The sequence below is a fragment of the Rattus rattus genome, chromosome 17 (genome assembly GCF_011064425.1).
Source record: "Rattus rattus isolate New Zealand chromosome 17, Rrattus_CSIRO_v1, whole genome shotgun sequence".
NCBI classification, from domain to species: domain Eukaryota; kingdom Metazoa; phylum Chordata; class Mammalia; order Rodentia; family Muridae; genus Rattus; species Rattus rattus.
Genome location: NC_046170.1, coordinates 36736935 through 36753130, shown reverse-complemented (window position 1 = coordinate 36753130; position 16196 = coordinate 36736935). Strand labels below are relative to the sequence as shown.

At 48.2% G+C, this 16196-nt stretch overlaps 1 protein-coding gene across 1 annotated transcript in view; it reads right to left on the bottom strand.

Moving 5' to 3' along the window:
- Window positions 1-2422, bottom strand: part of Bco1 (beta-carotene oxygenase 1) — a 36123-nt gene extending 33701 nt beyond the window's left edge. The window contains exons 1-2 of the mRNA XM_032888063.1: window positions 2211-2422; window positions 68-196 (exon numbers count right to left, since the gene is read on the bottom strand). Coding sequence (XP_032743954.1) covers window positions 68-196; window positions 2211-2274 — 193 coding nt within the window. The 5' untranslated portion in view covers window positions 2275-2422. The remainder of the gene's footprint in view (window positions 1-67; window positions 197-2210) is intronic.
- Between the last annotated feature and the right edge of the window lie 13774 nt (window positions 2423-16196).

Sequence of the window (16196 nt, the reverse complement as noted above, 5' to 3'; positions counted from 1 at the left end):
CTTTGGGCCACGGAGTCAACCTTGCATCGGTTACCATGACGACAGCAAACTCATGCCAGGCTCTTACCATCTCTGATGGAGAAACTGTGGAGAAGGGCCAGGCCATCAAACCAATGGTTGTACTTGCTGTCTCCCACCGTGTGCATCCCAGGTCCGTTTCGGAGCAGGGTCCCCTGCAGCCATGCTGGAATGCTGCCTGTTCAAAGATAAACCGTTTAGTTTCCAGATCCCATGACCAAACTGAAAAAAAAAAAAACTTGAAAAAAAGGGGGGGTGGGTGGATGGGAAGAGGGAGGGTCCTGGAAAGGAACTGAGTGCACAGAGTGTAAACCCACTATCTGTCCATGTACTCCACGGTCCCTTCTAGAAAAGGTACAGCGGGGCTGACAGTTTGCTAGCACTGACGAGGACCAAGGAGAACAGACACCGTCCGTACTCTGAAGTCGCTCACTGTCCATTAAGATATAGAAGAATAGATGCTCCAAATACAGTGCGTCAGAGGCAGTGTCACAGCCCAGTGCTGTGCAGAGCAGAAGGGCCTCCCTTGGCTAAGGGCTGGGAAGCAGTGGCTTTCTGGAGGCCTCCCTCAGCCTGAGTCTTGAGGGAGGAACGTTTGCCTCACAGCATGGAACAGCTGAGGAGATGGCTCGGCGGATAAAGTGCTTACCACACAAGCAGGAGGTTCTGAGCTTGTGAGCTCGTCTTCCAAACCCATGTGAAAAAAAAAGTCAGGCACAATAGATAACATGGGCTTGTTATCCCAGTGCTGGGGAGGCAGAGACAGGAGGATTCCTGGGACTTGGTAGTCAGTCTAGACAAACTGGTAAGTTCCAGGTTGGTCAGAAGTCTGGTTTCTTTTCTTTTTTCTTTTTTTTTTTTTTTTTTTTTGGGAGCTGGGGACCGAACCCAGGGCCTTGCGTTTGCTAGGCAAGCACTCTACCACTGAGCTAAATCCCCCACCCCAGAGGTCTGGTTTCAAGAAACAAGGTGAATGCTGACTTGAGGCTGGCACAGGAGCCTGACTTTGGGTGTGTGTGAATTTAGAGGACAACTTTGAGGAGAGCTCTCCTTCCACTGTCTATGAAGAACAAGCCATGGGGAGCAATCTGTTAAGCAGTGCTCCCCAGGGCCTCAGCATCGGCTCCTGCCTCCAGGTTCCTGCCCTATTTGAGTTCCTGCCCTGACTTCCTTAGATGATGAATGGAGATGCGGAAGTGGAAGCCAAATAAGGCCTCTCCTCCCCAGTTGCTTTGGTCATGGTGCTTCATCACAGTGACAGTGACCCTGACCAAGACATCTATCTCATGGAAACTTAAGAGAGGGTTTGGAAAGATGGGGCAGTGCCTAAGAGCACACCCTGCATTTCCAGTTCCAGAGGACCTGAATTTGGTTCCCAGTGCCCACGCCAGCTCATAAGTACCTGTAACTCCAGCCCCAGGGGATCTAACTCCTCTGGTCTGCCCAAACACCTGTGCTCACGTGCACACACCCACACATAGATGTAGACACACACACACACACACACATGATTAAAGATAACAAAAGCCTTTTTTTTTTTTTTTTGGTTCTTTTTTTCAGAGCTGGGGACCGAACCCAGGGCCTTGCGCTTCCTAGGTAAGCGCTCTACCCCTGAGCTAAATCCCAGCCCCAACAAAAGCCTTTAAAAAAGGGAAATATACTCAAAGAATAATACCGCAAATTTTTCTTTCATATTTTAATAGTCACCTAAATGTATGCAATTTAATGTATATGCATACACACACAGAGTTGTGGATTGAATCGTAGAAAATATACACAAAAGCTGAAAAGGTTCCCAACAACTTCTAAGGCAATTCCTTGGAAAACCCCACCTAAGGGCCAGTGAGATGGCATAGCAGGTAAAGACGTTTGCAGCCAAGCCCAACAACCTGGGTTCAATCCCTGGGATGGACATGGTGGAAAGAACCAACTCCTGCAAGTTATCCTCTGGTCTCCCCACTTGCAACGTGGCTCTCTATCGGAGCGTTCCCAACACTCTTCTGGAGACACTTGGGAAGTAATTGCTCTCCCCTTCGACACTGAGTTACCGTGTGCAAACATACCCCATTTGTTTACAGAGACTGTTTCTGGATCCTGCCTCATCTTGTTCCCATATATGGGGTCAAGGCTTCCATAAACCACTTCTAACACAGGAAAAGAGAAAGATGCCCATCTGAATACAGAAGTCTCACCTGTCACTGTGGCCCGTAATGGCTCCAACTGTTCTTTCTTATTCCGGCCAAATATTATCTCCATGGAACCGGTGGGTGGTCACTGGAATAGACACAAAGCCCCGGGTGCTCAAAGCGTCCTGTCTTCCTGCCCTCTGCTCCTTGATGCCTCCATCTGTCCCTGTCCACTCGGTCTCCTCCTCTGCTTTCCTCCCCTTTGCTGGCTGGGGTTTCGGTCTGCTGCCGGAAGCTGCTGGATAATTTATACAGTGTGTGTGTGTTGGTTTAAAGGTCAGTTCCCAAGCCATGGGTTACTGCTAATCTTTAATCCCATTAGTGTGTTCCCAACTCTTTCTCTCAGTTTTCACTTTTAGCTTAGCCAGGGAAGGCTCCGCTCTAAGTTGGAGGAGACGATTTGGTGCGTTCTGCTGAGCTTGCCTGAGCTAGCCCATCCTGAGAACTGGATGTGTTTATGGTTAGACCAGAGAGACCAGAAAAGGCTCTTCAAGTGAGGGGACCATCAAAGGCCCTGACCTAGCTACTGCGAGGTGTGAGTTGGTGATATCTCTGCCTTCTGCAAACACAAAGAAGGCTTTGGCTTTAACCCGGGGCCTGGTTCCTTCCCCCTCTTAAAAATTGTATTGATTTTTTTTTTATTGGTTTTCTTTCTGGAAGGAGGGCACAAAAATGTGTCAGGTGCCCATTTAAAAAGCAAAGACTGGGGTTGGGGATTTAGCTCAGTGGTAGAGCACTTGCCTAGCAAGCGCAAGGCCCTGTTCGGTCCCCAGCTCCGAAAAAATAGAAGAAGAAGAAAAAAAAAAAAAAAAAAGCACAGACTGGCTTTATCAGGAACCGAAGAATAACGTGTCAGGGCCTGTTCACACGTGAGGCTTTGAGTTCTGTCAGGAGCACCCAGAGCTGGGAGGCAGCGCTAGGAGGTTCCTTGAGGTATTCCGGATAGCCAGTCCAGCGAGACCCTTCAGTGGAGCCATGGCTGTCTTTGGGTCTAGGGTTTCCCAATGTTCACATATCACATATCTCGATGCAACGCCATTGCCCAAAATCCGCATTGTGTTTCCGAGAGCACTGAGTGGGAGTAGGGAGACTCTTGATTGCTGCTGCTCGTAGGGATGCCCTCAGCCAGGAGAGCAGCAAAAGGCTCGCACAAGCCGGCTTCCACACTCCACAACACATACAGGAATCAAAACAGCACAAGGACGCCTCGTGAATATGTACGAGATTTCTCTGTCTTTCGTAATTAAATAAGTTATAAAATGAAAAGATGCTTTGGGGTTGGGGACAGGGATCAGTCAGTAAAGTATTCAACTTGCAAGAGGCCGTGAGTTCAATCCTCAGGACTAGGGTTATAAGAGAAAAAGAAAGGAAGGAAGGAAGGAAGGAAGGAAGGAAGAAAGAAAGAAAGAAAGAAAGAAAGAAAGAAAGAAAGAAAGAAAGAAAGCAAGCAAGCAAGCAAGCCAAGCCAAGCCAGTCCTGGTGCTGCCTGTGTATAATCCCAACACTAGGAGGTGGAAGCAGGCACACATTGGCTCATGTATGTGCAACACACACACACACACACACACACACACACACACACACACACACACACACAGAGTTTGGGGAGAGAGGGAGAGAGGGAGAGAGCCATGGTGCTTGCCTTCCCATAGCCTAGCTGTGGAGGAGGGTGAGAGCTGAGCAGAGAGTCATTCGGGGGTTCAGAACATTCTGGAACAGACTGTGCTTCCTCCCCTGGCTGCATCTTGTCATCACCTGGTGAGAGTTTGCAAAGTGCTGTTCCTGGGCTGGGCTCCAGATCCACTGACTCAGAATCTCAGCGGAACCAGAGGCCAGCGTTTTAGGAACGTCTCTACCGTGCACAGCTGGAGCTGAGGAGTCCATGACGGGGAAGAGTTTGACTGACATGGGGCTGCAGCTCCTGTGGGCCTGGGCCACATCACTCTGAGTCTCTTTCCCCATAGTTATGAAGGATAGCAGAATCCTAAGACCTATTATCTTTTTCCTCTCTTCTAAGAAGGAATCTTTTTCTCTGTTCCATGTTTCCAGGAAGTCCCATGACAGCCTGCCTGTTACTTTATGCTGCTGTCATGTCCACACACGTGTATCTGGGCCAGAATTATTTATCCCAATTTGTGAAAGCTACGTCCTTGTACATGTATCTGGGATACACTAAGGGCTCAGGGGGAAAACAAATTACACTACTTTTTTTTCTCCAGAAAGTTCTGTTGATGATGCTGAGCTAGCAGGAGAGTAAATAATGTCACATGTAACCTAAGGGGGCAGAGGCAATTATGACTAACAAATATTGTAGGTGGCGTCTTAGCTAGGGTTTTGGGGTGGAGTTATTTTTGATAATGATTTATTCCATGTTCATCACCAAAGGAAGTCAGGACAGGAACTCAAGCAGGGCAGGAACCTGGAGGCAGGAGCTGAGGCAGAGGCCGTGGAGGGGTGCTGCTTACTGGCTTGTTCCCTATGGCTTGTTCAACCTGCTTTCCTATAGAACCCAGGACCACCAGCCAGGATTGGCAGCCCCTACAATGGGGTGGACCCTCCCCCATCAATCACTAATAAAGAAAATTAAGCTGCATCTTATGGGGGCATTTTCTCCATTGAAGGTCCCTCCTTTCAAATGACCCTAGTTTGTATGACGTAAGAGTAGCCAACACAGGGTCAGATCAGAAAAGTCAAAAAACAGAGATGGCAAAAGCATGCATTCATCCACACATTCAGTCGTTCACCCATCAGCTCCATGAGTGTGAGCCACCCCTGTCCAGCAGGAGCGTTCCACACTGCAGGTTCCACACTGCAGGCAAATGACACTCGTGGGAGGGCAGGAGCCAAGACAGCGGGCTTCCCCGAGGACGAGCCGCTGAGCCAAGACCTGGAGGATGACTACGTGAAGCCCACCGGAGAGGATGAGGGACAGAGGAAGATCTGGGCTATCACAGGTCTCCCAGCCTGGCCCCCACACAGAGGGCTCTGACCATGAGAGGGTTAAGCATTGCGTCCTGTCAGGCTGGTGCCTGAAGGAGAGAATGACCGTCAGGAAAGGAAGGGAGGGGAGAGGAGAATTGTCATCTGGTCTTAAGGCATGGAGGCTGGAGATGCTGAGAGGAAATGAGAAGACTAAGAGGTTGGCCTTGTGCAGAAGCACCCGGTGCCAGGACCTTCCAGAGGCTGCTTGGTGTAATGTGGTCACTCATTCCTGAGCTACGTAGATCATCGAGAGGGCTCAGTGGTGTAAATGCCGTAGCCTCCAGGCCTGAGTTCAATCCCTGGGACTCAGATGATGGAAGGAGAGAACTGACCCTCAAAAGTTGTCCTCTGATCACTGTGTGTGCACACACACACCACACCCCATCTCCACACACACCATATACACAGACCACACACACACACACCACAAATACACACACACATACACACACATACATATACAGACCCACATACACACACACATACACATATACACACACACATACACACATATACACATACATATGTACACACACACATACACACACACACACATTCACACACATACATACACACATACAAATATACAAACATACATACACACATACACACAATCACACACACAAATATACACACACACACACACACACACACATACACACACCCACATCCCACACCAACACACCAACCTACCCACTCATCACACACACACACACATACATACACACACATACATACACGCACACACACACACACATACATACACAGACCCACATACACACACACATACACATATACACACACACACAAACACACACAGAACACACACACACATACAAACGCACACATACACACACATACATACACAGACCCACATACACACACACACACATACACATATACACATACACACAAACACACACAGAACACACACACACATACAAACGCACACATACATACACATACACAAACAGCCTACACACACACACACACACACAGACATAAATACACACACACAGACTACACACACACACACACACACACAAACACAGACATAAGTACACATACACAGAACACACACACACACACACACATACACACATACACACACAAACACACACAGACACACACACACCACACATACACACACACACACACACACACACACACACACACTATAAAAAAGTTTCCTAAGAGTCGTGAACAGATATCTATCCAACCCAGATAGGACCATATGATTCTAGCTTGGCGAATCCATGATTTTAGGAGCATGGATGAGTCCCGCTACATCTCCAAAAAAAAAAAAAAAAAAAAAAAAAAAAAAAAAAAAAAAAAAACCCTGTGAAGCATGAGGGATGGTTTGACATATACAAGGCCCCAGCTCGCCCTGGTGGTATCAGGTACTCAGAGGGTTAGCCAGCAGCCTCTACCAACCCCTGCCCCTTGGGAGGGAAGAAGAACGTGAGAACTGGGGCTAATGGAGGGGGATTCATGCTCAGTGACCTAGTGTCTCAGTGACCTAGTGTCTGTACTCAGTGTACACCACATCAACCCCTCATAGCCAGTACTGCGCCCCGTGAGTGGCTGAGGAAGCCACCGAGGCCTGACCAATTTGTGCACCTGGGGTAGGGAATCATACTCCGTGATGGGGTGGAAAGTTTGAACACGGGAGCACCTCAGTAATGTGGGAAGGGGAGTGTGTGTCTCCCATTTTATGGGACAACCTATCCCACAGGATGGATTCATGAGGTTAACAGGTGAACAAGGAGAGCTGGGTTGATGGCTCACAGCCAATTGCTGGCCATGCCAGGCAGAGGACCCAACTCAACTCCCCAAACACATATTTAAAAGCTGTGTGGGAAGCCAGGCGTGGTGGCGAACACCTTTAACCATATAGCACCTGGGAGGCAGAGGCAGGCAGATTTCTGTAAGTTCAAGGCCACCCTGGTCTACAGAGTGAGTTTCAGGATATCTGGTGGGCAGAGACAGGAGGATCCCTGGGGCTCATTGGCAACCCAGACGAACCAACTAGGTGAGCTCCAGACCAGTGAGACCCTGTCTCAAAAATGAAGTGGAATATCACCTAAGACTGGCATCTGGCCTTCACCTGCATACACTCACTCATACATGAGCACATACTTATCGCTAAAATTCCTCCCATGGGGAATGTGGTGGTTTGAATATGCTTGGCCCAGGGAGTAGCACTACTAGGAGGTGTGGCCTTGTGGGGGAAATTGTGTCGCTGTGGGGTGGGCTTGGAGACCCCTCCTCCTAGCTTCCTGGAAGCCAGTCTTCTCCTGTCTGTCTTTGGATGAAGATATAGAACTCTCAGCTCCTACTGCACCAAGCCTGCCTGGATGCTGCCATGTGCCAACCTTGATGATAATGGACTGGACCTCTGAACCTGTAAGCCAGCCCCAATTAAATGCTGTCCTTCTAAGAGTTGCCTTGGTCGTGGTGTCTGTTTACAGCGGCAAAAGCCTAACTAAGACAGGGGAGACATCCACAATAGCAAACCCAGGAGCCATTCCAGCCAAGTTCCCCCTGGGCAACCAATGAGTTTATCAGGGCTGATTTATAGGGCAGGAAATTACAGTTACAGGAAGGAGGGTGGGTGACCTTAAAGTGGCTATCCTGGAAGGCCTGCTGCCCTCAGCGTGGATGATAGAGTCCCCTCCCCCAACCCTATTCCAACTCTAACCCCTACCTACATCCTTTTGCTCCTCTCAGAGATCTTGAGGCCTCATGCAGCTAGGGCAAAACTGCATAAAGCTTGTTGGGAGGGGTGGCTGGATACGCAGGTGAGGGTATCACGATCCTCTCAGCCTCCTCCTTCCAAAATGGATGTAGATAGTCAACCTCAGCTATGATCATCTTTTTGCCAGCAGATCAATCCTGAAGATGGTTCTCTCTCTCTCTCTCTCTCTCTCTCTCTCTCTCTCTCTCTCTCTCTCTCTTTCTCTCTCTCTCTCTCTCCTCTCTCTCCTCTCTCTCTCTCTCTCACACACACACACACACACACACACACACACACACACACACACACACACACACAGGAAGTAAAAGCTGAACTCAGCAGGCCACACAAGTTGTATTATAAAACAACCCCCCCCAGTCTTCCTTTGCAACCTTGTATCTCTTGCGAGAAGTCCTTGCCCACTGCGAGCGAATACCACCCTCCCTGTGGGAGATAGTGTAATCATATCTAAATTACTTTGCAGTTTTCCAATTAAGTTAAGTTCTAGACCGTGCTGCTAATTAGCCAGGGTGATAAGCTGGGCAGATAAGGTCCACATCTTGGTTTTTAGGTTTAAAGGTGAAAGGCAAAGTCCCCACTGAGGCAGCAGCTGTCCTCATGGAAGGAGAACAGCATGTGTGGCACACAGTGGGTGTTCAGTAGACACTGGTACACACGTGTCTGTAGCTCGTCATTCTGTGGCCACTGCACTAGAGTCTTCGAGAGTCCTTTACAGAGTACCACAAATGCCAGCTGAAAACCAGTAATCGACCCTCCGTGCTGAAGGTCACAAGTTGGATATCCAAGTGTCAACGGGGCCATTGGTTTTCAGAGAGTTTGAAGGATTGTTCTTTCTGCTTCTCCTAGCTTCTGCCACCCACATGCAACCTTGATATTCTTCTGCATACAATATAAGGCTCTTACCTCTACCTCCATTTCTATGAGTTTGGACATGTTATTTCCTCAATGAACATCCTTCCATTCTTCCCTGTGTGTAGCTATGACCAAGTTTTGCTGTTAGGGCCCTGGTTGTGATACTGGTCATTCTACCGTTGTGCAGCTTCGCCTTAACCTGACTGCATTACAAATCTGGTCCCAGATGATGTCACACTTCAAGGTGCCGCAGATCTTCCTGAAGGACACGATTCAACCCACAACACCGAGGGAGCAACGGCAGGGTAAAACTGGGAAAAGGCGATGGTAGATTGATGCTTGCTTTTAGTGTGCTTTTAGCTGCCCCTGGGCTTCCTCCTGCCCTCTTTGGAAGCTTGATAATACCTTCAAACCATGCCAAGATGGAAGGAAATCACGCTGCTCTGAGGACAGGAAAGAAATCAGTCAGCTCTTGTGAGACTGGCGGGAACAGGCCAGTGTTAATGTTTTCCTGGGGAAAGCAAATGGGCACACAAGCCAACAAGTGTTGAAGAAACACGACTTTTGTTGAGGAAACAGCACGTCCAAAGGCTGGGGTGGGATCGTGTGTGGCCTCCACCTTTGTGGAGGGTGACTGGGGTGGCTGTAATTTTTCTGGGTGCTGGGACACTGATGAGCAAGGCTTTGGTTCTGTGAGATTGTGACCCCTCCTATCAGTTCTGCCCCAACTGCTCACCTCCACCTTCGTCACATTCTGGAGGGGGGGGGGAACTGTATATCTATGTATATGGATATGGATAAAGGCCAGAGGACAACCTTGAGTGTAATTTCTCAGGTGAAAAACAATTTGGTTTTTTTGAAACATGTCTATCTCCGGCCTGAAACTTGCTGATTTTGCAAGCCCGCCTGATCAGCAAGAGCCAGAGATCTGCCTGTCTCTGTATCCCTGGCCCTGGGATTGCAAGCAGTCCTCACCACACCCAAACCCTGCCTCATTCTGTGTGATCAGTCTTTCAAAGTTCAGGTTATCCTGTGAGATCTGGCAGCAAGCACTTGGGTCTTAATCACAAGAGGGCTGGTGAGATGGTTCAGCCACCAAGCCTGATGGCCTGAGCTTGATCGATAGGAGAGAGAAACTCCTGTATGTTGTCTTGTGACATCCACTCATGTGCTATAGCATGTACACGTACACACAAATTACATATACATGAACACACAGAGACTAAATGAAAGGTTGGAGAGAAACAACTCCTGTACATTGTCTTCTGACACCCTCTCATGTGCTATAACATGTACATGTACACACAAATTGCACATACATGTACACACACATGTACACATACATTAACACATAAAGACTAAAGGGAAGGTTGGAGAGAAACAACTGTACATCATCTTCTGACATCCACTCATGTGCTATAACAAATTACACTTACACGTACACACATGTACACACACATGTACATAAACATGTACAGATAAGTGAAGGGTTGGAGAGAAACAACTATACGTATGTTGTCTTCTGACATCCACTCATATGCTCTAACATGTACACTGACATACCTCTGTACACATACATGTACACACATGTATACATACATGTGCACACACATGTATACACACAGACTAAATAAAAGGCTGGAGAGAAACAACTCCTGTAAGTTGTTTTCTGACATCCACTCATGCACTATGGCAAACACATGCACGCACACACACACACACACTAAAAGTCTAGAGAGACGGCTCAGCAGTTCAGAGTACATTCTGTTCCCAGTACCCACAGGCTGGCTCACTACTGCCTGTAACTCCAGTTTGAGGAAATCTGATGCCCTCTTTTGTCATGTGGTTCCCATGTGGCACACAGACACAAGTGCAAGCAAAACACTGAAGGCTCTGTTAGTGCCAGCTTCTCCTCAGTGACTTCCAAATGTTGAATTAACGAACACGGGAAGGTGCCCCAAGCATTGCCCAGCTGGGAAGCGTGCTTTCTAGGACCAGTCTGACAGGGGATTGGTGGGATTGGTGGCACAAGCTATAGGGGAGTTAGGGTGGAGAATTAATTAGTTTAAATGGAGCATTGAGTTCATGGTGAGAATCACAAGGTGTTTAAGCCAGGTGGTCCTGCTGTCCCAGTTCTGGGAGTACGCCTGTGTGAACTGGTCACTCCCCTCCCTACCAGAAGTAAGCCTCAAGATGGAGATTTCTTCAGAGGTGAACCCATAAGATCCCAGCAGGGGCTAAGAGGTTCATCAAGGCAAAAGGATTATCAGTAACACAATGGTGTCATGCCAAGCAGGCACTGTGACATTACAAGTGGCCTTAGATGTTATGCGTAAGACATTGTGAACAGTGGCAAGAAGATACTAATGACACATTATCAAACCCAGAGTAGCTCGGTCTGGTTGGGATGTCCCCTGGCTCCAAGGTGTGTATGAGGGAGTCACGTTGTATCATTTCCTTTCTCACTGCTGTGGCAAACCACATGACAGAAGTAACTTAAGGAAAGGCTCATGTTGGCTCACGGTCTGAAGGAACACAGTCCATCGTGACGGAGAAGACATGGCGGCAGGAGTATGAGGCAGCTGGTCACACGGCATCCACAGCCAGGAAGCAGAGAGAGTGGATACTGGTACTCACCTCCCTTTCTCCTTTGTATTCACTCTGGGACATTTAGGGTGGGTCTTCCCTGATGTCAATTAACCAAATTTAGATCCCTTGAAGACACACCCAGAGGTTTGTCTTCTAGGTGATTCTAGACCTTGTCAAGTTGACACTACTGATCACACTCAAGGTAACAGCCCATTGACTTTGGCTGGTCATGTTTTTGTTCTCCCAAGAGATGCTGACTTCCAGTCCTGTCACACATGAGAAGGAGGCCAAGAACTCCATCACTTGTCTGTAAAAGAGATCCTTGGGCATCACCATGGCAGCAACCATGACTACTACGATCCTTAACACCACAGAGAAGGCTTGCGGGTTATGTCAGATGGAAATGGGACACAGACACTTGTCTGGGTAGCGCCTTCCCTCAAGTGAACATGGTCACAAGGCCCCTCCCTGTGAAGCAAACATATTAGGGTGAAGGAAGAATTCAAGAGATTCTATGGCCAATAAACAGGTGTCTGTGGAGGGTCTGCAAGTGGTTTCTGGGTCTCCTCCCACATAGGTTGCTTGCAGTAGATCCTTGCCTGTGTTGGTGTCATCGGAACCCAAGCTGAAATGAGTATCATCCCCAGAACGGAACACTGGTGCCGCAGGGTGCACATATTATAGTGGTTCTTTCTGTGTTGTTGTGTTTGCACATGCACACACGTGTGGAGACCAGAGAACACGTTTGGGTGCTGCCCCCCACACCCACCTTTTTCTCTTTAGAACAGGCTGGAGTTCTCTCACTGACCTGGAGCTCACAAAGTTGGCTAGGATGGCGGCCAGTGAGCCCCAGGCATCTGCCTGTTTCTACCTCTTCAGAGTTGGGACTATACTCATGTAGCATCATGCCTGCCTTTTCTACACAGGCGCTCGGGCCCAAGCTTGGTCCTCACGCTCGTTGGCAAGGCACTTAACCGACTGAGCTGCCTCCCCAACACCTCATTAGAGTTCTTTTTAATGGACCCACGCTCCGTTTAGACAAAAGGAGCTGCCTTCCTGCCCCTGTGCTGCTGAGCCCTCCTACAGGCTCAGATGGCTGACCAGGTCAATAGCAGTACGCTCACATGGAGTTATTTGTGTCCTGGCTCCTAGATATGTGGCTCACGCAGACACGGAGGCTAAGGGACATTGAGAGCTGCTGAATTCACCAAGAGGAATCCCCAGGCTGGCAACTTGCACTTTATCAGAATTTAAAGAATTTGAAAATGGGAGTTAGCCTGCAGATTCTCACGTGTCCTCTGAGGCCACCAAGCTCATCTCATTAGAAGTATAAACTAAGCCCTTACCCAGGAGATACACTATCATTGCGTGCAGCCTTTCCCATGGTTTACTGATGGAAGTCACTAGAAGTTTGGCCTCTGCAGATAACAGGGCAGTTCTGCCCAGGCTGCATTCCAGCCCCTGAGTCATCCAGTGACACCATATCCTGTCCTGCTCCCGACTCTGTCCCTCTTCTATCTGGCAGCTCTGCTCCTCGGGGCTCGGAAAGGTTTGCAGAAATGGGGGTGGAGGGGAAGGATCAGCCTCAGAAACTGAAAGTCAGGGCCAAGTGGACACCCATCAAATCCTGCAATGGGCCAGTCCTGGGATAAATATGATTAAAGGAACTCTGTCTCATCCCCTAAAGAGCTCACAGAGAAATACAGCCTGAGTGTTCCCTAGCTGAAGAGGGAGAAAGTGAGGTCTATCCCCATAAAGGTTGCAGAGACTTAAAAAGAGCAGTATGAGGTGTGTCCAACCAGTGGCCTGGACCACAGGTGCCCAAGAATAGCTAGGAAGATAGCCCAACATAGAATCATAAGCTTTGGGGCTGGCAAGATGGTTCAGTAGGCAAAGGAGCTTGCTGCTCAAGCCTGATGACCTGAGATCGATTCCCTGGAACCCATGTAAAGGTGGAACTGACTTCACAAAGTTGTCCTCTGACCTGTACATATGTGAGGTGGCGTGTACACCCTGCCGCTGCCACTGCCTCCGTTACTACTAAATTTAGGGTCTCCAGGATGGTTCAGTATAAGGGAACTTTCCACCAAGCCTGACAACCTGAATTCATTTCCCAGGGACCCACAAGGAGAGCACCAACTCCCCCTGTGTGCATGCAAAGCAAATAATAAATGAACATAAAAAGTACACAAGTCAGGGCTGGAGAGATGGCTCAGTCAGTTAAGAGCACTGACTGTTCTTCCAGAGGTCCTGAGTTCGACTCCCAGCACCCATAGAGCAACTCAGAACTGTCTGGAACTCCAAGATCTGACACCTTCACACAGACATATAAGCAGGTAAAATGCTAATGCATATAAAATAGAAAGTATTTATAAAAAGTAAACAAGTCTTCAAAATGTAAACTCGTTTAAAGTATTAAAGTATTCATGATTTTTTTTTTTGCAGTATTTTTGTGACAGCTGTGAAGTCCATACTGGGAACTTTGTGGTTTTTCACTGTTTTTGCTCTGGAGAGTGAATCCAGGGCTTCCCACTCACCAGGCAAGCAAGCCCTCCACAGTTCCAGGTGAGTGTGAACTTTGTAGACTAGAGAGTCACGTTACACCAAAAGGTCGTATGTGCCTATGAGTACACACTATGACATGTGTGAGCCCAGAGAGCGTGACACTCGGTGAGACAAGCCAGATGAGGTACATGACAGACTGGAAGATTCCGTTTGTACGAAATGTCCAGAATGGGCAAATCTAGAGGCAAAACAGTGTAGATTTGTCGTTGCCAACTTGAGGTGCAGAGACTGGAGATAAAAGGTGATAATTACAGATGAAGCCGGGGATAGATTGTTCGGAGAACTCCCTGCCAGAGAAACAACAGGGCCTGAGCTCTAGCCCCTACACCCACGTCAGAGCCAAGGCAATAACATGTGTGTCTGTAATCCCAGCACTGGGGAGATGGGAGGATTCCTGGTGGTCACTGGCCAGCCAGTTTAGCTAGCTAGTGAGCTTCAAGTTCAGTGTGAGAGCCTGTCTCGGAAACTGAAGTAGGAGGCTGGAGAGACGGTTCAGTGAGTAAAGGCTCACACGGTGGAAGGAAGAACTGACTTACCAAGTTGTTCTCTGCTCAAGCCTGATGAGTGGGGTTTGAAACCCATGGAGAGGTGACTGACCCCTCCACACACTCAGACACATACAGAGACACACACAGAGACACACACACACACAGAGACACAGACACACACACACACACAAAGACACAGACACACACATAGAGAGATACACACAGAGACACAGACACACAGAGACACACAGATACACACAAACACACACAGAGACACAGACACACACACAGACACAGACACAGACACACACACACACAGACACACAGAGAGAGACACAGACACACACACAGACACAGCAGACACACATACACAGAGGCACAGACACACACATAGAGAGATGCACACAGAGACACAGATATACACATAGAAAGATACACACAGAGACACAGACACACACAGAGACACACAGATACACACAAACACACAGAGAGACACACACAGAGACACACAGACATAGACACACACAGAGACACAGACACACACATAGATGCACACAGAGACACAAAGACACACATAGACACACAGATACACACAAACACACACAGAGACATAGACACAGAGACAGACACACATAGACACACACAGAGCCACAGACACACAGACACACACACAGAGCCACAAATCACACAGAGACATAGGCACACACAGACATACATAGACACACACAGACACACAAAGACACACACAGACACACACAGACACACACAGATACACACAGAGTCAGACAGACAGACACACACACACATACATGTAGGGGTGTAACAACATATTTTTAAGGTGGGAAACTGGGATGGCAGAAGCCTGTAGAAAACTTGTCCCTTCCTCCCATCTTGCCATAGGATTGTGTGTTATATCTTGCTAGAATCTTGCTGTGCTGAGATTAAATACGCTCGCCTCCACATCTGGACTATTACCAGGGTTCTGGGCCCAAACTCAGGCTCGTGTGGTTTGAGTTTTTACACACTGAGTCATCTCTCCAGTCTCAGGAAGTAGTTTTTGAATCAAGCCTTGAAGGAGAAGTGGGCCGGAAGGACTGGCGTATTCTCTGAAGCCAGACTAGACAGAGCCTTGTGTACAAAGATAAAACCCTTGCGTTTTGCCACAGACCCTGGACTCGCTCCAGATGGTCTGGGCGATAGCTGAGGATGAATAGGTTATAAAAGTTATTTGATGGCACGAAATACGTTTTGTGGGGATGCTTTATCCTCCGGTCAGCACAATGATGGCATGATGTGTCAGAAGGGGACCTGCCTGTCCCATCAGACAGGGGTAGACAGTTATCGCCTGGGCGCAGGTGGCCTTCCACACAATAGAACTGCATGTGGTACCACTCTGTACGCAAGCCATCCCATAACTAACTTCTACGCTAGTTATATCACAAGCTCCCACATGCTGACTGCCCAAAGAGAAGAAGAAGAAAAGAATAGTGAAGAATTTATCAAACAGGTATCATAGCAAATTTATCTTTCTCTAGAAGAAATTTGAACATGAATTGGTTTTCAGACAGCCATTGAACAAAGAGTTGGATGAAGCCAAAACACAGACACATTCACCCTGTGTGTTTTGTCCCATAAACAAAAGAGTGATTATTTGGTGCAAAGAGGGAAAGGAAGATGGATGGTGGGTGGCTATGGGGATGGCAGCATATGAAGGACCGATCTCCATGCTGCAGCCCCGGCAGTGGTCCCAGGATGAGC